Source organism: Stenella coeruleoalba (genome assembly GCF_951394435.1).
Source record: "Stenella coeruleoalba genome assembly, chromosome: 10".
In the NCBI taxonomy this organism is placed as follows: domain Eukaryota; kingdom Metazoa; phylum Chordata; class Mammalia; order Artiodactyla; family Delphinidae; genus Stenella; species Stenella coeruleoalba.
Genome location: NC_137156.1, coordinates 98,165,651 through 98,188,780, shown reverse-complemented (window position 1 = coordinate 98,188,780; position 23,130 = coordinate 98,165,651). Strand labels below are relative to the sequence as shown.

Genomic DNA, 23,130 nt, shown 5'->3' with positions numbered 1-23,130 from the left:
GGTCATCGGATGACCAGCGTTCTGCTGGCTCCCCTGCCCCATCCCGTCGTGCTCAGGAGCCTGGCTAGGCGTCCGGGCACTGCCACTGAGGGCTGCGTGGCTTTGGGGAAAGTGTGGTCCCTGTGGCATTCAGGTTTTCTCCCCGTGAAATAACGGTGCAGCCTCCCAGGTCTTTAAGGTCGTGTCCTGTCACTCCTCTGCTCAAAAGCCTTCAGTGGCCTCCCTCTTCCAGATCAGGCCCAAACTCCTTGGGCCCCCAGCTTCCAAACTGTGCTTATCCCAACCCCGTACCTCCTTCTAGGCCTTTTCTTACAACCCGCCCCATTGCCACCCTCCTCCGAGCACCCAGCCTTCTCACTGGGGCCACAAACAGTCTGCACCCACGCCTGCTGTTCCCCCCCGCTCCTGCCCCTCTGCCTGCAGCGGTGCCCTCCCTTCAAAGCCCTGCTCCACTTCCGCCGCCTGGATCACGGAGCCCTTCCTACCCTCCCAGCCCGAGCCCAGCCAGAAGTGAGCTCCTCCTCTGAAACGCTAGAACGTCTACACAGACAACTCACCAAGCCCTTAGGAGTCACCACCTGGGCATCCTGTGGGATGAGCCGCTGCGGGCACGTAAGGAATCCCCCACGTGGTTGATGCGCTCTTCGTCCGTGAACATCTGACGTGGCAAAGGCTGGCCAGGGTACAAAAAACTGTTGTCACCTGCATGGTACTTGACAGGTTACAAAGGATTGCACACCCATCACCTCAGTTAACCCTCAAGCCCCTGTGAGAGGCAGCCGTGAGCAGGGGGACGCTCAGTGATCTGCGTAAGGCCAATCTGTGTGTGCTCACCTGTGGCAGCACCAGGTCCCGGCTCTCCTGCCCCCAGGGCACTCTGCTCCCTCTCAGAACCTGGCTGGGCGAGGGGAGAAAGGCCCGCACATTAAGAAAGACCAAGCTGAGCAGAGCCATCACCACCACCCAGAAGAGAGGACTGGAGTCCAGCCCTGTTGGAGATGGTCCCTGCCCTGCTCCCCCGCAGTTTCCTCATCTGAATAATGGGGCTTCTCTCAGGGAGGTGTGAGAGTTCCAAGAGCTCGGCTGCCATGAGCTCGAGGATCCCACAAGCCAAAAAAAAGAAATGCATGACCACACACCTGACTACCTGACCATGCAGTGGCATAGCTCACCGAGCCCGTTCTTTTGCAAGCATCTGCCTCTAAGTGGTAATCACACTTTGAAAGGCATTATCCCCACTAGAGGAATCTAAGGTATTGGAGAGCAGGTGAACTACTTGGGTGGAGGGAGAGAGGAAGCAGAAGTCCGCCTCCATGAGCCAGCCACTCGCTCTGATGCAGAGACCCACACGCGCGCCTGGAGCTGAGGCACGTCCCAGCTCTAAAAGCTTAGTAGGGGTGCAAGCCTGATCATCACTAGCCAGGCCCACCGCCCTCTTCTCAACACCCAGCGGAGGCACCAAGACTCAAACATGGTCAAAGGGCCCAAGAAACCAGCTCCCGACCTGCTGGAGAAGCAGCCAGACGGGGCTCCGGGGAGGATGGGGGCCAGGCTCTGGGGGGAATGCTGGTCACCTGATGCTCGCCCACAAAGACAAGGCCTTACTCCTTTCTCAAGGGACACACAAGCCTTCTCTCCCACTTGCCTAGGTCATTCACTCCAGAAACAGAGGTTAAGCGCCCACTCTGGTCGGGCTCTCTCACCTGCCCCAGGCAGCATGGTGGGGTGGAAAGCTGAGGCCTTAACGCTCACACCTGAATCTGAACACCTGCTTTCTGGTCCAGCCCACAACACTGAACTTCTCAGGCTCCTCCCATGTAAAACACCCACCTCCCCAGGTCACTGTCAAGATTGAACACGGTATGTCCCATGAGGACACCTGCACATAGGAGACATTCAATTATCCTGATAGCCACCATTTACAGCATTCTTGCTGTGCACCAGGCACTGTTCTAAATACTTCTTACATGAATTTGATATAACTTCAGTTCATTTTCACACAAAAAAACCCTTAAGCAGGACAAAACTGATGTTCACATGAATTAAGTGACTTCCCAAGGTCACATAGCAAACACGTTTCCGACTCACCCAGAGCTGTGGGTACAGGCCCCCACTCCCCCATGTTCTACACCTTCCCAACCAATGTCACCCCCTTGCACTGCTTCCTGGGGTATAGGGATTACTTTTGTTTCTGTTTTTTAATTTTCCTTAGTAATACAGGAAATAAAGAAACTGACTCAAAGATTTAGGGAAAAAAATTATGATTACCAAATAAAAAAGCTGGGGAGAAGAAGAGATCAATTAGGACGTTGGGATGAACATCTACACACTAATATACATAAAATAAATAATCAACAAGGAAATACTCTATAGCACAGCCCACCGTAATAACCTATATGAGAAAAGAATCCAAAAAACAATAGATTATATGTATGTGTATAAATGAATAATGTTGCTGTACCCCTAACACAAACACAATGTTAAACATCAACTATACTCCAATATAAAATAAAAGTTTAATTTTAAAAAATGAGTCCGCTATTCCCCCCAGGCCCCCGTGACCGCTGTCACATCCCTAAGCAGACTTGGGTCCCAAGGTTGAACTGTCATGGGGCCGAGGGAGCTGGGGAGGATGTGGCAGCTATAAGCCCCCTTGGTCTCGAGTGCCTGGTAACCCCCAGATGGGACCACAATCTTTGGATCCAGGTGGCCCCTCTTGAAGCTGAACCAAGGCTACAGGACCCAACAGCCCGGTTGAACCTCGGGCTGAAAGACATTTGAAAAGTCACCAGGTTTCCATGGCCTCGGATGGTGGGGATCCCACCTCCAGCCTCCTTCCTTAGAGTCACCCCACGTGAAAAGGACAACCCCTCGGCATAGCAGTCTGGCGGGAGGCTGGGATATATCTGGGGGTCACAGGATAAGGAGGAAGGAGTAATGAGACACACGCCCTCGGGTGTTTGTGCTGGCACATTCCACTCTAATTGACAACCCAGGAATACAACTTGCCCTAAGGCTCTGGTCACCCCAGTAACCAGAGTGCGACATGAAGAAATCCTGCCGCCTTGTGGCCATTACCTGTAACTACAACTTTCAAACCACTGCTTAAGAGCACTTAACGTTCACAAGGGCTGCGGTGCTGTATTAAAATAACACCTACTCTAATAAATGTCCCGGGGTAGGTCATGGAATGAGAATTCAAAAACTGGCAAACTTAACAACAAACCGATTTTAAGAGTTAAATTTTAATCACGTTTACAAAAAAGAAAGAAAGAAAAGAAAAAAGCCTATGAAAAGATGCTCCAAATTACTACTACTTAGAGAAAAGCAAATCAAAACTACAACCAGGTACGACCTCGCAGGAGTCAGAATGACCGTCATCAAAAACTCTACAAACAATAAATAATGGAGAGGGTGTGCAGAAAAGGGAACCGTCCAGCGCCACTGATGGGAAAGTACACTGGTAACAGCCACCGTGGAGAACAGTATAGAGGTTCCTTAACTACAAATACAGCTACTATACAATCCATAAATCGCACTACTGGGCTTACATGCAAAGGAAATCATAACTGGAAAAGACGCTTCACCCCAACGTTCACTGTGTCACTGTTTACAACACCCAAGACTCACAAGCAACCAAAATGTCCATCGACCGATGAATGGATGAAGAAGACGTGGTTAAGTATATACACGAGACTACTACTCAGCCTTCGAAAAGAATGAAATAATTCCATTTGCAGTAATGTGGATGGACCTAGAGGTGATCATATTAAGAGACCTTAGACGGAGAAGGACAAATATCATACGATATCACTTATAGGTAGAATCCAAAACTTGATACAATTGAACTAATTTACAAAACAGAGAGAGACTCACAGACCTAGAAAACAAGCTTAGGGTTACTAAGTTGGAAAGGTGGGGGAGACAAATGAGGAGGTTGGGATTAACGTATAATCACTAATATTCATAAAACCGATAATTAAGAAGGAAATATTGTAGAGCACAGGGAATTCTACTCAACACTCCGTCATAACCTATATGGGAAAAGAATCCGAGTGAGTACAGTTATGTGTGTATACTGAATCACATTGCTCTACACCTCAAATAAACACAACACTGAAAATCAACTATACTTTAAAATGAAATAAAAAGTAAATTAAAAAAAAGAAAAAATGCCTAATAAATTCCCCTCAGGCCACAGAAATCTAGGCTATTATCACATCCCTGGAGCCTAAGAAGTCTGGGTCCCAAGGCTGGCCTGTCGTGGGGCTGACAGTTTAGAGCACGGAGTAAGCAGAGCATGGTTCTGGTCCTAAGCGACCCTGAACCAAGGATCACCTTTCACCAGAGGCCCTGGGACACTGACCTGAAGCAGCAGTCGCAGCAGTAGCTGGGATTTACTGAGGCCTGAGTGAAGCAGCACAGAAAGCCTGTGTAGGCGCACACCCCTGACTTACTGATGAGGAAACTGGCAAGAAGGTCAAGAGCTGCCCTGGGCCGTCCACCACCAGGTGCTAAAGCCACCGTTGGCATCCTGATCTGTCTCAGCTCAGAACTCTCAAGGCTGGAATCCGCGACCTGCTGCTGGGGCTCCTCAGCCGTAATCGGGGAGTGGAGCTCACGCCGGGCCTTTATGTGCGCACACACCAAGGAAAGGGCAGGCCGCTCACTGCAGGAGGTTCTGTGCACAGCTAAGTGTGGACCCGTCTTCTGCCTGTTCTTTGTCCATTTTTCAGCAGCAGAATCCCTGTTGTGAAATAAATCTTACATCATAACATTAAAATTGGAAAAAGTGCAACTACATTGGTTCAAGTGAGGACAGAGGGCCTGGCCCACAAGACCTCCCAAGGCATTCCGCAAAATCCTAGCCTGCACAGAATAGGAAAATTGCTGCTCCCTCCCTCCCATTATTCAGATGCGAAAAGAAAGGCCAAGGAAGCACCTTTGCTCGGGCTTCTCAATGGACACAAATTACACTGAATTCTAGTTAGCTCTACGTATCTGCCTTCCTTAACAAGCTCCGTGCTCCCGAGGGCAGGCCTGGTCCTCCTTACAGTGCCATAAACAGATGATTAATGAGAAGGGACTGGTCCCATGTCTCACAGTGGGTTAGTGATAGCTTCTTGGGCTCCTGGCCATAGGCTGTGTTTATAGCTTACACCATCCCATCGAATAATCTGGAAGTAAATGAAATTACCACTGTCAACAGTTTATGCTTAGGGTGGTAACACGTTAGCCATTCCTGGGGTAAGGGAGATACCTCCAATTTGTTACAACAAAACAGGCCAACCAAGTGCAGTGCCATGTTGTGTCCATCTTCAGGGCAGTTGCCAAGCCCAAATGAGAGGAATGTAAGGGTAATTTAAAAGATACACAGAGAATTCTAGTTAGGGCAAGATGGCAGTAGCAGCCACACTGATTTTCAATCCTCTCACAAAAGCAAAGCAACTAGGATAGCAAAAGAAACCCCTGGGCTTTTGACACTAAGGTAGCCCCTCAAACTCTGAATCATCAAGGAGCAGGGCCAACCATTCATAAGGGGGAGATTTCCACTTCCACACAGGAAGGATTCACAGCTCCAAGAGTTTCCCTCAAGCCATTAACAACTAGAAAAACACAAACTCCATGAAACAACTGCTTTCCGATGTAGGACAACAGGCAGTGTTTGGAAGAAGAGGAAAAAGTGGGCGTGGGAAGGGAGCACCACAATGGCCGCAGCTTTCTTCCTGGAGGCAGTTCCCCAGGAAAGGGCAGGGAAATCGAATCCAGAGCAGCCTCACTGAGTTAAAAAGACAGATGAGAGTTCAGAAAGGCAAAGGTAGCATTTACAGAGTACTAGAGAAGAGCGAGCTGCTCAGAGACAGCCAGCTCCTCGGACCTGCAGGAGGGTCTCCTAGACTTTTGACCAAGTACTAACCTGCTTACGGGAAGGGTCAAACTCTCGTGACCAAAGAGCAGTGGGCCAAGCATTCCTGGAACTCAACAGAGGGCGAGTAGTTCACGTTCCCAAGAACCAGAGTGCAACAGCCTCACGATACAAAGGGCACTGGGTCGAGTCCTAAGAAAGATCACGCGTCAGTGGTGTATCTTCAATCAGGTCTAGAGTAAAGGCTGCTCTGGACCTTAAAAGCAAGCCTTGAAAGCATCAAACTGATCCACCAATAATTTCACTTTCTGCCAGATCAAAGCCCAACGCTCTTTAAAGGAACAACAAGAAAATTCAACATATGACAGCATAAAATTTACAACATCCACCACCTAATCCAAAATTACTGGGCAGGCAAAGAAGCAAGCAAAGGACCCATAACCAGGAGAGGAAAACAGTGAATAGCCACAGACTCAGGAGAGAGACCACGGAATTAGCAGATGACTACCTTAAAGACAGCTATTCTAAATATGTTCAAGAATGTAACGGAGGGCTTCACCGGTGGCGCAGTGGTTGGGAGTCTGCCTGCCGATGCAGGGGACACGGGTTCGTGCCCCGGTCCGGGAGGATCCCACATGCCACGGAGCGGCTGGGCCTGTGACCCATGGCCGCTGACCCTGCGCGTCCGGAGCCTGTGCTCCGCAACGGGAGAGGCCACAGCAGTGAGAGGCCCGAGTACCACAAGAAAAAAAAAGAAGAAAAAAAAACGAATGTAAAGGATAATGAACATAAGAAAAATGGGAGATATAAGAAAGTTGCAAATGGAGTCTCTAGAAATGAACAATTCAATATCTGGAGTGAAAAATACCCTGGATGGGAGTAAAAGCACATTAGACACTGACAGGAAACATCAGTACATGTGAAGACAGCAATAGAAACTATGCAAACTGAAGCACAGGGAGAAAAGCAGACAAAACAAAACAAACACAGAGACTCCAGTATTAAGTAGTCTAAAATATGTGTCAGTTGGATTCCAAAGGAGACAGAAAACAATGTTTAGAGAAACAGCCAAAATTTCTCAGCTGGATTTGAACTATAACCCTACAGATTCTAGGAAATTAAAGAACCCCAAGCAGAAGAAAATACACATACAATAATAATACTGAACTTTCTTAAAAATTATATAAGCAGCCAGAAAAAAAAAAAGACATATTACATACACAGGAACAAATATAAGAATGACAGCCAACTTCTCATTAGAAACTATACAAATCAGACTTCCCTGGTGAAGCAGTGCTTAACAATCTGCCTGCCAGTGCAGGGGACACACATTCAAGACCTGGTCCGCGGAGATCCCACAGGCCGTGGAACAGCAGAGCCTGTGCGCCACAACTTATCCTGAGCTCTAGAGCCCATAAGCCACAACTACTGAAGCCCGCATGCCCAGAGCCCGTGCTCCGCAACGAGAGAAACCACTGCAATGAGAAGCCCGTGCACCGCAACAAAGAGTAGCCTCCGCTCGCCACAACTAGACAAAGCCCGCTCGGAGCAATGAAGACCCAACGCCGCCAAAAATAATAAATAAAATAAATAAATTTATTTTTAAAAAAACTGGTTCTAGAACAAAAAATTTCAGATAAAGTAGATTTTAGAACAAGAAATACTTATAAGGGATAAAAAGGGGCATAATAATAAAAGGGTCAGTTCATCAAGAAGGCAACAATCCTAAAGATGTATGCACTTAAAATAGAGCTTCAAGATATGTGAAACAAAAACTCACAGAACTGAAGCCAGTTACAATTCCAGCTGGAGATCTCAACACTCCTCTTTCAGTAGCAGAAAAAATAGGACCCTAGAAAACAGTGAAGTTACAGAATACATAAACAAACCTGGCAATCAATTTGACCTATCAGGCACTCACAGAACATTCCACCCAGCAGCACTTAAACGCATTCAAGCACATCTGGAACACTCATCGAGACACACTAATTTCTGGACCCTACAACAAACTTTAACAAATCTAACAGAATTAAAATTATCTACAACATATTCTCACACTATAATGGAAGTAACCTAGAAACCAATAATAGAATACTTGGAAAATCCTCAAATATTTGGAAATTTAAGCAATACATCTAAATCACTCATGGGTGAAAGAAAAAAATCGCAATACTTACCTATAGAGGAAAGGAGGAACAGAATGAAGGGGACAGGAATGGAAGATAATAGTCTCTGCACGTACCTTGTCTTATACCATTGACTTGGGAACCACGTAATGTTTAATAATTAACAAGTAAAGGGGAAAAAATCCCTAAAAACTGAAAAAACAACTGGATGGAATGTTAGGTATATATCAAGCCCTTGGCATAACCACACAGAGAAAATAGTTAACTCATTTGACCGTATATTCCTAAGACTGCGTTTAGTAGTTTTATGGTTTGTAGTAATTGTCGTAGTCTTATTTTGAAAGTATTATGTTGATACAGTAAGATACAGCAAGACAGAGATAATTTTGTTAATGTAATTAGAAATCAAGGTTTTTAAGATAAAGGAATTTAAATATAAAACCCAAGAAGTGAAAAAGCACAGTGACCTTAAGTTTTACTTGGAAATAACAGTATTAACTCATGTCCTATTTTTCTCCTTCTAAAAACTCTGTTTTTATCATCTATGCGCTGAAAAGGCCTAGAAGCAATACTAGTAGTTACCATCCAGACTGTGGTCTTTAAAAACTATTTCCCGGGGAGGGGGAAGGGTAAACTGGGACAAAGTGGAAGAGTGACATGGACATTTATACAATACCAAATGTAAAATCGATAGCTAGTGGGAAGCAGCCGCATAGCACAGGGAGATCAGCTTGGTGCTTTGTGACCACCTGGAGGGGTGGGATAGGGAGGGTGGGAGGGAATCGCAAGAGGGAAGAGATATGGGAACATATGTATATGTATAACTGATTCACTATGTTATATAGCAGAAACTAACACACCATTGTAAAGCAATTATACTCCAATAAAGATGTAAAAAAAAAAAACAAAAAACTATTTCCCACTAAAAGAAACCAAAACTTCTTAAAGAAATGGCAAATTAAGGTCAGAAGCAGGAAGGACACACAAAAGATGAGGCCAGGATTTCTTAATGAGACAGAAAGAAAACAAACTATTAAAAACGATAGGGTTGTATCAAAAGCACACAGGAGTAAACTCTGGAAACATCAAAAAGAAAATAACTGTAATGGATTGAAACACTTATATTTTAAGAAAAAAATCCATGAGATTGGTTCAAGATGGTGGAGTAGAAGGACGTGAGCTCACTCCCTGTCGCGAGAGCACCGGAATCACAACTAACTACTGAACAATCATGTTCAGGTAGACACTGAAACTCACCAAAAAAGATACCCCACATCCAAAGACAAAGGAGGAGCCGCAATGGGACAGGAGGAGGGGCACAATCACACTACAATCAAATCCCGTAACTGCTGGGTGGGTGACTCACAAACTGGAGAACACTTACACCACAGAAGTCCACCCACTGGAGTGAAGGTTCTGAGCCCCACGTCAGGTTTCCCGACCTGGGGGTCCGGCAATGGGAGGAGGAATTCCTAGAGAACCAGATGCTGAAGGCTAGCGGGATTTGATTGCAGGACTTTGCCAGGACTGGGGGAAACAGAGACTCCCCTCTTGGAGGGCACACACAAAGTAGTGTGTGCATCAGTACGCAGGGGAAGGAGCAGTGACCCCATAGGAGACTGAACCAGACAACCTGCTAGTGTTGAAGGGTCTCCTGCAGAGGTGGGGGGTGGCTGTGGCTCACCATGGGGACAAGGACACTAGCAGCAAAAGTTCTGGGAAGTGCTCCTTTGCCTGAGCCCTCCCAGAGTCTGCCATTAGCCCCACCAAAGAGCTGGATAGGCTCCAGTGCTGGGTTGCCTCAGGCCAAACAACCAACAGGGAGGGAACCCAGCCCCACCCATCAGCAGACAAACGGATTAAACTTTTACTGAGCTCTGCCCACCAGACCAACACCCAGCTCTACCCACCATCATTCCCTCCCATCAGGAAGCTTACACAAGCCTCTTACATAGACTCATCCACCAGAGGGCAGACGGCAGAAACAAGAAGAACTACAGTTCTGTAGCCTGTGGAAGGAAAACCACATTCACAGAAAGATAGACAACATGAAAAGGCAAAGGACTTTGTACCAGATGAAAGAACAAGATAAAACCCCAGAAAAACAACTAAATGAAGTGGAGACAGCCAACCTTCCAGAAAAAGACTGCAGAACGATAGTGAAGATTATCAAGGACCTCGAAAAAAGAATGGAGGCAAAGATCGAAAAGATGCACGAATTGTTTAGCAAAGACCTAGAAGAATTAAGGAACAAACAGAGATGAACAATATAATAACTGAAATGAAAAATACACTAGAAGGACTCAATAGCAGAATAACTGAGGCAGAAGAACGGATAAGTGACCTGGAGGAAGGAATGGTGGAATTCACTGCTGTGGAACAGAATAAAGAAAAAAGAATGAAAACAAATGAAGACAGCCTAAGAGACATCTGGGAAAACATTAAACACAACAACATTCGCATTGTAGGGCTTCCAGAAGGAGAAGAGAGAAAGGACCCGAGAAAATACTTGAAGAGATTATAGTCAAAAACTTCCCTAACACGGGAAAGGAAATAGCCATCCAAGTCCAGGAAGCACAGAGAGTCCCAGGCAGGACAAACCCAAGGAGAAACATGCCGAGACACAGAGTAATCAAATTGACAAAATTTAAAGACAAAGAAAAATTATTCAAAGCAGCAAGGGAAAAACAACAAATAACATACAAGGGAACTCCCATAAGGTTAACGGCTGATTTCTCAGCAGAAACTCTACAAGCCAGAAGGGAGTGGCACCATATAATTAAAGTGATGAAAGGGAACAACCTACAACCAACATTACTCTACCCAGCAAGGATCTCATTCAGATTCGACGGAGAAATCAAAAGCTTTACAGACCAGCAAAAGCTAAGACAATTCAGCACCACCGAACCAGCTCAACAGCAAATGCTAAAGGAATTTCTCTAAGTGGGAAACACAACAGAAGAAAAGGACCTACAAAAACAAACCAACAACAATTAAGAAATTGGTCATGGGAACATACATATCGATAATTACCTTAAACGTGAATGGATTAAATGCTCCAACCAAAAGACACAGGCTCACTGAATGGTTACAAAAATAATACCCATATATGCTGCCTACAAGAGACCCACTTCACACCTAGGGACACGTACAGACTGACAGTGAGGGGATGGAAAAAGATATTCCATGCAAATGGAAATCAAAAGAAAGCTGGAGTCGTAATACTCATATCAAATAAAACAGACTTCAAACTAAAGAATCTTACTAGAGACAAGGAAGGACAGTACATCATGATCAAGGGATCAATCCAAGAAGTAGATATAATAACTATAAATATATACGCACCCAACATAGGAACACTTCAATACATAAGGCAACTGCTAACAGCTATAAAAGAGGAGATTGACACTAACACAATAATAGTGGGGGACTTTAACACCTCACTTACACCAATGGACAGATGATCCAGACAGAAAATTAATAAGGAAACACAAGCTTTAAATGACACAAAAGACCAGACACATTTCATTCATATTTATAGGACATTCCATCCAAAAACAGCAGATTACATTTCTTCTCAAGTGCACATGGAACGTTCTCCAGGATACATCACATCTTGGGTCACACATCAAGCCTTGGTAAATTTAAGAAAACTGAAATCATATCAAGCATCTTTTCCGACCTCAACACTATGAGATTAGAACTCAATTACAGGGGGAAAAAAACGATAAAAAACACAAATACATGGAGGCTAAACAATACGTTACTAAATAACCAAGAGATCACTGAAGAAATCAAAGAGGAAATCAAAATATACCTACAGACAAATGACAATGAAAACACAACGATCCAAAACCTATGAGATGCAGCAAAAGCAATTCGCAGAGGGAAGTTTATAGCAATACAAGCCGACCTCAAGAAACAAGAAAAATCTCAAATAAACAATCTAACCCTACAACTAAAGGAATCAGAGAAAGAAGAACAAACAAAACCCAAAGTCAGTAGAAGGAAAGAAATCATAAAGACCAGAGCAGAAATAAATGACATAGAAACAAAGAAAACATTAGCAAAGATCAATAAAACTGAAAGCTGGTTCTTTGAGAAGATAAACAAAATTGATACACCTTTAGCCAGACTCCTCAGGGGAAAGAGGGAGAGGACTCAAATCAATAAAATTAGAAATGAAAAAAGGAGAAGTTACAACAGACACCACAGAAATACAAAGCATCATAAGAGACTGCTATAAGCAACTCTAAGTGAATAAAATGGACAACGTGGAAGAAGTGGACAAATTCTAAGGAAGGTATAACCTTCCAAGACTGAACCAGGAAGATACAGAAAAGATGAACAGACCAGTCACAAGTAAGGAAACTGAAAGTGTGATTAAAAATGTTCCAACAAAAAACGTCCACGACCAGATGGCTTCACAGGTGAATTCTGTCAAACATTTAGAGAAGAGCTAACACCCATCCTTCTCAAACTCTTCCAAAAAATTGCAGAGGAAGGAACCCTCCCAAACTCATTCTATGAGGCCACCATCAGCCTGATACCAAAACCAGACAAACATACTACAAAAAAAGAAAATTACAGACCAATATCACTGATGAACATAGATGCAAAAATCCTCAACAAAATACTAGCAAACATAATCCAACAACACATTAAAAGGATCATACGCCATGATCAAGTGGGGTTTATGCCAGGGATGTAAGGATTCTTCAATATATGCAAATCAATCAACGTGATACACCATATTAACAAATTGAAGAAGAAAAACATATGATCATCTCAATAGATGCAGAAAAAGCTTTTGAAAAACTCAACACCCATTTATGATAAAAACTCTCCAGAAAGTGGGCAAAGAGGAAACCGACCTCAACATAATCAAGCCCATCTACGACAAAACCACAGCAAACATCATTCTCAATGGTGAAAAACAGAAAGCATTTCCTCTAAGATCAGGAACAAGACAAGGATGTCCACTCTCACCACTATTAGCATAATTTTGGAAGCCCTAGCCACGGCAATCAGGGAAGAAAAAGAAATAAAAAGAATACATATTGGAAAAGAGGTAAAACTGTGACTGTCTGCAGATGACGTGATACTATACATAATCTTAAAGATGCCACCAGAAAACTACTAGAGCTAATCAATGAATTTGGTAAAGTTGCAGGATACAAAAGTAATGCACAGAAATCTCTCTCATTCCTAGACACTAGCAATGCAAGACCAGAAAGAGAAATTAAGGAAACAATCCCATTCACCACTGCAACAAAAAGAATAAAACACCTAGGAATAAACCTACCTAAGGAGGTAAAAGACCTGTACTCAGAAAACTGTAAGACACTGATGAAAGAAATCAAAGATGACACAAACAGATGGACAGATACACCATGTTCTTGGATTGGAAGAATCAATACTGTGAAAATTACTATACTACCCAAAGCAATCTACAGATTCAATGCAATCCTTTTCAAATTACCAGTGGCATTTTTGTACAGAACTAGAACAAAAACTCTTAAAATGTGAATGGAGACACAAAAGACCCTGAATAGCCAAAGCAATCTTAAGGGAAGAAAATGGAGCTGGAGGCATCAGACTCCCTGATTTCAGACTATACTACAAAGCTACAGTAATCAAGAAAATATGGTACTGGCACAAAGACAAAAATATAGATCAATGGAAATCATAGAAAACCCAGAGATAAACCCACGCAGCTATGGTCAACTAATCTATGATAAACGAGGCAAAGATATACAGTGGAGAAAAGACAGTCTCTTCGATAACTGGTTTGGGGAAACTGCTACATGTAAAAGAATGAAATCAGGGCCTCCTTGGTGGCGCAGTGGTTGGGAGTCCGCCTGCCGATGCAGGGGACACAGGTTCATGCCCTGGTCTGGGAGGATCCCACATGCCGCGGAGCGGCTGGGCCTGTGAGCCATGGCCACTGAGCCTGCGCGTCCGGAGCCTGTGCTCCGCAACGGGAGAGGCCACAGCAGTGACAGGTCGTGTACCACAAAAAAAAAAAAAAAAGAATGAAATCAGAACACTCCCTAACACCATACACAAAAATAAACTCAAAATGATTTACAGACCTAACTGTAAGACCGGACACCATAACACTCTTAGAGGAAAACATAGGAAGAACACTCTTGGACATAAATCACAGCAAGATCTTTTTTGATCCACCTCCTAAAGTAATGGAAATTAAAACAAAAATGAACAAATGGGACCTAATGAAACTTCAAAGCTTTTGCAAAGCAAACAAAACTACAAACAGGACCAAAAGACAACCCTCAGAATGGGAGAAAATATTTGCAAACGAACCAACAGACAAAGGATTAATCTCCAAAATATATAAACAGCTCGTGCAGCTCAATATTAAAAAAATAAACAGGGCTTCCCTGGTGGCGCAGTGGTTGAGAGTCCGCCTACCGATGCAGGGGACACGGGTCCGTGCCCCAGTCCGGGAAGATCCCACATGCCACGGAGCGGCTGGGCCCATGACCCATGGCCGCTGAGCCTACGCGTCCAGAGCCTGTGCTCCGCAATCAAAACCCAATCAAAAAATGAGCAGACCTAAATAGACATTTCTCCATAGAAGACATATAGATGGCCAAGAAGCACGTGAAAAGGTGCTCAACATCACTAATTGTTAGAGAAATGCAAATCAAAACTACAATGAGGTTATCACCTCACACCAGTTAGAATGGGCATCATCAGACAATCTGCAAACAACAAATGCTGGACAGGGTGTGGACAAAAGGGAACCCTCTTGCACTGTTGGTGGGGATGCAAATTGATACAGCCACTATGGAGAACAGTATGGAGGGTCCTTAGAAAACTAAAACTAGAATTACCATATGACCCAGCAATCCCACTCCTGGGCAGATAACCAGAGAAAACCGTGATTCAAAATGACACACGCACCCCAATGTTCATTGCAGCACTATTTACAATAGCCAGGACATGGAAGCAACCTAAATGCCCATCGACAAATGAATGGATAAAGAAGATGTGGTGCATATATACAATGGAATATTACTCAGCCAGAAAAAGTCATTTGTAGAGACCTGGATGGATTATTTGTAGAGACCTGGATGGATCTAGAGACTGTCCTTATTTTGAACATTAGTAAGTAGAGAAAAATGATGTATTTTTCTTGCCTTTCCTGTACAAACTGGATATCAAGGTGATAAAATAATTGAAAAAAAAATGGTAATAAATGTAGAAAGGAACAATAGAGAAAGAATCAGGTTGAGGTAAGGGGGTTGTTGTAGGGTAAGACAGTGTGTTTTATCAGTTAGAGTTACACACTGAAGATTTTAAGGCTGAAATTACATGATTGCTGAGATTTGCTTTTAGAATATTCCCCCCAGAGGAAAAATAGTATGTGGGATAAATACACGAAGCAAGATGCTAATACATGTTGAAAGTGATGATGAATGCTTGTGGAGACTCATTGTATTACTCTCTCTGCTTTCATTTTAAGGTTGAAATTTTCCAGAATAAGAAGTTCAAATATACATGGAGAGAGAGTTTATCTTACATATGGCCAAATTTTCTACTGGAAACATTATTTTATAATCAGAAAGGAAGTGCCTGAGATACTTGTTCAGTATCTGAGACATACAGATTCTCACGCCCCACTGCAGACTTACTGGATCAGAATCCGAAGATGAGACATAAAAAAGACTGCTTTCTTACCACTTCCCCTATGCATCCACTGCAGCCCAGCACAAACCTGCACCCAGCGGTGAGATTAGATCACCCTACAGGCCTCATCCTGAGAGCCTAGGGCTCTTAGCCATCCCTAGACTGCGCTACCTGTAGTTCTGAGAACAGTTTCAGCACAGTGGTTGGCGGGCGGTGCAGGGAGTCAAGCTACAGAGTGTGGAGGGGCCAGTACCCATAAGGGACAGGATACAGGGACAGGAACTTCTGCCTGGACACGGTAGCATGAGGGCAAGAAGGCATCAATAGACCTTTCCAGGATGAGAGAGACCTGGGCATATTTTAACGCTGAGGGCAAAAGCTGGTGGAGAGAAAGACTGAAGATAAGAGACCAATACTGGGGGCTCCAGCCCCACGATGGCAGGAGAACAGGGAAACCCCAGTGGGAGAGGTTGTGTTTGGAGCAGGAGGGATGAGACAGCACTGGGCTAAGGATGTGGAAGTTGTAAGAGGGACACCCATGATGATCTAGAGCTCGTCCAGTGCAATAGCCGTGAGCCACAAGAGCTGCTGAGCACTGGAAATGTGGCTGGTCTGAACTGAAACGTGCTGTGAAAATATAATACACAATGGATTTTGAAAATTTAGTAAAAAGAAAACCAGTGCCAAATATCTAAATCATTTATAACACTGATTACATGTCAAATTGGTAGTATTCTGAATATATTACAGTATATTACTAAAATGGATTTTATCTGTTTCTTTTTCGTTTTTTAATGGGACTCCTAAGGAATTGTTAATGGCATGACTGGCATGATACTCCTAGTGATCGATGCTGTTCTACAAGTTATGGAAGCCAGAACGAGGAGAAGAAAATAAGCCCCGCCAAAGAGCCCTATCTATCTCAGAAAATGAAACCCGTTTCTATTACCCCAGAATCTGCCTCATTCAGACCAAGGTTTGGCCAAATTCATGAAAAAACTCCCTGCTCAGCCAGCTACTTAACAGCACAAACAGAATGACAGTGGACTGTGTACACAATTTGTTCTCAGACACCACTGACATACAGCAGTTAATTTGGTGACGATGCGCCCTTATCTGTGGATGAGGCCAGGCCCTCAAGGCCCTGCTGTGGGAAGGAAACCACCAACCAGCAAGCAATCCAGAGGAAGGTTCAGAGAAGACAGACGGACAGACTGGCCTTGGCATTATCCACACTCAAAGGAGGGGAAACACGTGCTGAGGCAGGACAGTCCTCCCCACCCCGAGCCACACAGTCCTCCTCAAAGGCCTCTGGGCTCAGGTCTGCGTGCGTCCCCACCCCAGCCTGCACCCCGTCCACAGCCAGGGGTGGGCAGCGAGGTACTTTCTGGGTGCCGCCTCCCCCTCCCTCAGTGGCTCCGGCATCCTTCCTTCCTCCCCCAACCAGCCTCCGCTCTGCGGGATGTGCTTCGGGTGCTTTCCAGCCCGCAGGCCACCTTTCTGCTCCGGAAGGGAACGCAGCAGCCCGCGTGGGTGTTTGCCTGCGGGGTGTTATCTAAGATCAACACTGGCAGTTCCTGTCTCCAGGGCCGGGACTGAAGGAGGCCTCACATCTCAGTGGGGCCTGGTCACCATAGTCCGTTTGGGGTTTTTGGGGCCGGGGGGGCAGGGCGGGCCACGCTCTGAAAAAGCTGCAGGCCTTCTCTAGCATCTCCCCACCTGCTCCACCTTCAGCCCTTCTGAGCCCCAAGGCCAAGAGGCATCAGCTCAAGGTGGCCCGCAAGGGCGAAGGCCTCCAGGTGACACACTTACACTCTGCTGGGACTGCGGGAGGATTCCGGCCCCCGCCCCAGTGCACTGGTGGTGAGAAGTTTTCCAGCTGGAGGTACTCAGTCCCCACATTCTACTGAGGGGCTCAGTCCAGCCCCTCCCGGGCACCCACTGTCCCTAGAGTCTCCACAAGGGTCCAGTGCCCCCTGACGACCATCTCAGTCAGGCGGTCATCGGATGACCCGTGTTCTGCTGGCTCCCCTGCCCCATCCCGTCGTGCTCAGGAGCCTGGCTAGGCGTCCGGGCACTGCCACTGAGGGCTGCGTGGCTTTGGGGAAAGTGTGGTCCCTGTGGCATTCAGGTTTTCTCCCCGTGAAATAACGGTGCAGCCTCCCAGGTCTTTAAGGTCGTGTCCTGTCACTCCTCTGCTCAAAAGCCTTCAGTGGCCTCCCTCTTCCAGATCAGGCCCAAACTCCTTGGGCCCCCAGCTTCCAAACTGTGCTTATCCCAACCCCGTACCTCCTTCTAGGCCTTTTCTTACAACCCGCCCCATTGCCACCCTCCTCCGAGCACCCAGCCTTCTCACTGGGGCCACAAACAGTCTGCACCCACGCCTGCTGTTCCCCCCCGCTCCTGCCCCTCTGCCTGCAGCGGTGCCCTCCCTTCAAAGCCCTGCTCCACTTCCGCCGCCTGGATCACGGAGCCCTTCCTACCCTCCCAGCCCGAGCCCAGCCAGAAGTGAGCTCCTCCTCTGAAACGCTAGAACGTCTACACAGACAACTCACCAAGCCCTTAGGAGTCACCACCTGGGCATCCTGTGGGATGAGCCGCTGCGGGCACGTAAGGAATCCCCCACGTGGTTGATGCGCTCTTCGTCCGTGAACATCTGACGTGGCAAAGGCTGGCCAGGGTACAAAAAACTGTTGTCACCTGCATGGTACTTGACAGGTTACAAAGGATTGCACACCCATCACCTCAGTTAACCCTCAAGCCCCTGTGAGAGGCAGCCGTGAGCAGGGGGACGCTCAGTGATCTGCGTAAGGCCAATCTGTGTGTGCTCACCTGTGGCAGCACCAGGTCCCGGCTCTCCTGCCCCCAGGGCACTCTGCTCCCTCTCAGAACCTGGCTGGGCGAGGGGAGAAAGGCCCGCACATTAAGAAAGACCAAGGTGAGCAGAGCCATCACCACCACCCAAAAGAAGGGATTGGACACTTGCCCCTTATTGTTGCCCTCAGTTTGTATTGGGCTGATTGCATCCCTGTGGGTCCCCTTTACACACTCGTCCATCCCCTGTATTTCTTGGGAGTTGGTAATTGAATCTACAGCATCTATAGACTCAGGTTTGATTTTTTTTGCAAGGTGGAGCATGTGATTCTACCAAGAGTTACAGAAAAGTAAGACACTTATTTGCTTGTTTCTTATTACCAAATGAATATTCAACCTAAGCACTAAAAATAATTACAAAGAAGAAAAGAATTCAATAGCATATGTCCTTCCAGATAGTTGGCTGTCTATATTTGTTGTATTTTCATCTTGTATTTTTTCCATAAAATGGGATCATACTACACATTTTAAAAAAAACAACAGGACTGGAGTTCAGCCCCTGTTGGAGATGGTCTCTGTCCTGCTCCCCTGCAGTTTCCTCATCTGAAATAGGGGCTTCCCTCGTGGACGTGTGAGAGTTCCACGAGCCAGCGTCCCATGTGCTCGGGTTCTGTGGGAGCCAGAGCAGCATCCCTCATGGAGAGCAGCGAGCGCAGGGGCAGGACAAGCTCCTGAGTTCGAGTGAGGATACCTCGTTCTATCCCGGGAGGAAGGGAGTGGCAGAAGGGCCAGTAAGCCAAGGCCGCAGAGCAGCAAAGCCAGACCAGACCCAGGGCCACTCTCCTCCCTCCCACCTAAACCAGGGCCAGGCACGCTTGCAGAGAGGAGCAGCAGATGGCCACCTCACGTGGCTGTCCCAGGCCACCCAGCCATCTCTCAGGGCGTTTGCCCACCGCTGTTGATTTCTACCCCGAGGACAACGTGCGTAGTATTTTTAGTTCCCAAGGAATGTCAATCAGCCCCCGGATACTGGGCTGCCCTGAGGTGGGGCTGCTGGTTTAAAACAAACACAGGCTGCCTATATAATGACCAGACAGCCACCAGGCACCACCTCCACCAGGAATCCCAGGTAGGCACTCTGGCCACTCTCTTGTGTGTGGGAGGGTCTGTTTATGGGTTAATTCACCTCCACTGCCGGGCATCCGCAGGCCCATCTGAACTCGGGGAGGTGGCATGACCTGGGGCAGCCTGGTTGCTCAGAGCTGGGCTTGGGAGCCGCCGCAGGGCCCCCATGTCTCCTGGGACCTTGCCAGTTCAGCTTCCTCAAACATCCTCGAGAAACTTGGCACAAGGTCCTCGGGGCCTGGGATAAAGAACATGGGGAGTCCCACTGCCAAGCATTCTGCCCCCAGATGAACAGTCTTGGAAAAGAGCACCCACATCCTTCCATCGGTCCTACCTGGGGGAGGTGGGCAGAGAGGGCGCTAAGAGCCGCTCTACTCAGCAATCAGGGCCCCAGGTCCAGGTCAGAGCCCTTCAGCCTGTCTTCTGGGCTCAGAGGCACAGGGAGGGAAGCGGGGGGAAAAGAGGGGATGGAATGGGGGCACATGCTGCCCAGAGATGCTCTCTCCGCCAGGCCCATCTGTCCCCAGCTGGCCGAGGCCATGCCCTCCCCAGGGACCGTCTGCAGCCTGCTGCTCTTCAGTGTGCTCTGGGTGGACTTGGCCATGGCGGGCTCCAGCTTCCTGAGCCCCGAACACCAGAAAGTGCAGGTGAGACGTCCCCCCACGAGGCCTGCGCTCTGACTGGGGAATCTCACTGCAGCCCTGCCGTGAGCTGCGTGAGCTGGGCAGTGGCTCACCCTCTCTGCGCTTCAGCCTTCTTCTCCCAGAGCACAAAGGAGGACTCTGGGTCTGACCATGGGCCCACCCCTCACTCTGCTTCTGGAAGGACAGGGGGGCTTAGGGCCCTAAGGAGAACACCTCCTCTTTCCAGCAGAGAAAGGAATCCAAGAAGCCGTCAGCCAAACCGAAGCCCCGGGCCCTGGATGGCTGGCTTGACGCAGACGTCAGAAGTCAGGCGGAAGGCGCAGGGGACGAGCTGGAAATCCAGGTGGGTCCCTCTGCAGCTTTATGCTTTCCGCAGTGGAGGGGATGGGGCGGGGGAGGGCGTGGAGAGGCGGCCATCCACAGGGACTCACTTACCAGCCACTCAAGGAACATTAAACAGCACAAAAACAGTGGACTCTGCACCACGGGGCTCTGTTGAGATGGGCTTTGCCGATCAACAGGCAAACATCTAAGCAACTTTGCTGTATCAGGATGAGCCTCAAGCAGAGGGGAGAGGGGGCGCCAGCAGATGCCAGGTGATCTCAGAGGGGAGCCAGCAAATAGACACTCAGGAAGGAAGAGCTGGTCACAGACTGGAGGCGTTTCCTGCAGAAAACTTTCTGATCGACTCAGGGGCCCCTCGGACCTTACCTTACCCAATCTTACCAGGCGGCGGCCTGGACAGGTGAGCGGTGAGCCCAGCTCTCACCAAACCCCACCTGTAGACGAGGATGGGGCTCATCAGGCTTGCTTGAGCTTTGATGAATAGTTCACGGGGCAGGGGAGCCGTTTAGAGAGAAACGGAGGACTAGGAGAGAGAAAGCGTGAAGGCGTTTTATAGTTACCCCTGCCAGGCAGCCGCGGTCCGGGGAATGGTTCTGACAAGAGTTTAGTTGAGGACAGATCCCCGCACGCAGGGAAACCAGAATCCCCGGGTGGTGCCTAGTAACTACTGCTAGTAACTGCGGTCTCACTCTCCGGCTGCTTTACCCTCCTGCTTCGCACTTAACCTCTACAACCACCCGTGAAGTCAGTGGGGCTGGTTTCTGTGCCCTCATTTAGAGATGAGGAACCGAGGCTCAGCCCAGGGATCTCACTGGGCTGAGGGGCCAGAGCCCTGCATGGGGAAGAAGTGGGACCCACAGTCTGGGGGACTCCAGTCCCCAAGCCCTGTGTCCCCATCACCGGTCTGGCAGAGAGCGAGCAGGTGGCCCAGGAAGTCTCCTCTGCCCTGCCTTGGCCTCCCTCCACCTACCCCCAGCCTCTCCTCCCCTCAGGGGTCAAATCCCCAACCCTCGCCCTCTGACCTCGCCAGGCGCCTCCTCCACCACGTGTGGGACCCCACCCGCCACGTGCCCACTCATCAGCCTGCAAATCCTTAGACTAAAACTAGGGAGCTTTCCCGGTGAGACTGCCAGGTCCAGTGGGGCCAGAGACGCCCTAAGTTAGCCCAGGCGGGGAAGAGGTTCCAGTGGCTGATGACTCACGGCTGGACGTTTCCAGTTTCCACAGAGCAAACGGCAGCCCCTGCCTCCGCTAGAACCAGGAGTCTGAAATGTCGGAGATGGTGAAACGCCAGAGGCAGGTGGGAGGCCTGTGACACAGGCCGCAGGGCTCTGGCTGTGCCCACCGAACCCCTCCAGGGCCGGGGTCCCACCTCACTCATCCCAGGCCCCTACAGCCCCTCCAAAAGTTTTCCTGAAATCAATCAAGTTTCAGAGCTGGAAGCTTTCGAGGCCAAGTTCCACCCATCCCCCACTGATCACATGAGACACTAAGGCACCTTTTCAAGTCGCTCAAAGCCGCACCCCTATCCAACAGCTGCTGCGCCTCCCGTCAGTTGCCCATCGCCGGTTCCAGGGTGCAAACCAGCCCAGCAGGTCCCCAGCTTGGTGCTCGTGGTGCTGCGAAGTCGGCTGGGGTCATCCAACCACCCGCATGAGCCACAGGGGTGGAGGGGAAATGAGCATTTACTGAAGGGAGGGAACAGAGGGGCCTCAGTTCCCCCCAAATCACTCGTATCATCTCCACTTGCTCCACCTTCACGGTGGAGACAAGAGGTGGAGGTAAATTTTAAAAAGGGGACCAACAGATATCTGTTGTTTTAATAACATCTCTGAGCATCTCTGCTCATCTGTGAAATGGGAGCAACAGTGGCTCCTGCCTGGAGGGAAAGGGGCTCAGCCTGGGCCTGACCAGGGCAAGGGCTGCACGCAGGGCAGGGCAGGGGCTCTGGGGCTCAAAGAGGCTCCAGGGCTGGTGGACTCGGGCCTGCAGTCTGGCCCTTGCCTCCACCTCCCTCTGTGGCCCCAGGCAAGTCGGGGCCTCAGCTCCTTCATCTGAAAAATGCGACTGACGTGTCCTGTCTGGAGGGCAAGGAGGCAGGAGGACCAAGGACCGAGGGCTCCCTTTCAGACCCAAGATCCCTGCGTCAACTCATCCAGAATCTCAGTGACCAACAGGGCCAGGCACCCAGGCAGTTACTGGATGAACGGAGCTAGATAGTCTCCGCTCCCCAGGTGAGAAACGATGATGTGGCCGAAAACAGAGCTCCTCCCTATTCACCCAAAACTGAGCTCCAGTAAATCATCTCATAGGCTGCCAAGAAAGCAGGGGAAATGGGGTGCTCTCCCTGTAGAAGGAATGAGATGGAGGCAGAGAAGGAAGAACAAACTTGGCTCAGAGCATCGTTCTAGGGAAAGGTCAGCTTCCTGTCCAACTTCCCACAGAACAAGGAGAGGCCTGTGCAAATGAGAGGAAGACCACCTGGGAAGGGAGGAAGGTGGGGGGCAGAGACCATACCCCAGGCTAGTGCTGTGTACACCAGGGAGAACCCTGC

General features: G+C 48.0%; 2 protein-coding genes and 2 long non-coding RNA genes across 8 annotated transcripts in view; 1 reads left to right on the top strand and 3 right to left on the bottom strand.

The window, feature by feature from the left end:
* The window catches only part of LOC307192520, a 68,956-nt gene extending 48,905 nt beyond the window's left edge, over positions 1–20,051 (bottom strand). For 2 of the 3 annotated variants that reach the window (XR_013830090.1, XR_013830091.1), the window contains exon 1: positions 558–642. This is a non-coding gene — a long non-coding RNA (uncharacterized lncRNA). Of the gene's footprint in view, positions 1–557; positions 643–834; positions 899–19,648; positions 19,826–19,921 lie in introns of those variants that run through there. The other variant, XR_013830089.1, reaches the window with a different exon arrangement.
* On the bottom strand, positions 2,617–18,321 carry LOC307192521. The gene is made up of 3 exons (XR_013830093.1): positions 18,204–18,321; positions 7,647–7,718; positions 2,617–4,747 (listed from the first exon to the last, which is right to left on the bottom strand). It is a non-coding gene; the product is annotated as an uncharacterized lncRNA (long non-coding RNA).
* GHRL (ghrelin and obestatin prepropeptide) overlaps positions 19,824–23,130 on the top strand; it is a 4,355-nt gene continuing 1,048 nt past the window's right edge. The window contains exons 1-2 of the mRNA XM_079933496.1: positions 19,824–20,234; positions 20,458–20,574. Coding sequence (XP_079789622.1) covers positions 19,875–20,234; positions 20,458–20,574 — 477 coding nt within the window. The 5' untranslated portion in view covers positions 19,824–19,874. The remainder of the gene's footprint in view (positions 20,235–20,457; positions 20,575–23,130) is intronic.
* Positions 20,757–23,130, bottom strand: part of TATDN2 (TatD DNase domain containing 2) — a 27,672-nt gene continuing 25,298 nt past the window's right edge. The window contains exons 10-12 of one of the 3 annotated variants that reach the window (XR_013830085.1): positions 22,075–22,264; positions 21,011–21,841; positions 20,823–20,897 (exon numbers count right to left, since the gene is read on the bottom strand). The gene's annotated coding sequence lies outside the window, so the exon portion shown is untranslated. Of the gene's footprint in view, positions 21,842–21,916; positions 22,265–23,130 lie in introns of those variants that run through there. The other 2 variants (XR_013830084.1, XR_013830086.1) reach the window with 2 other exon arrangements.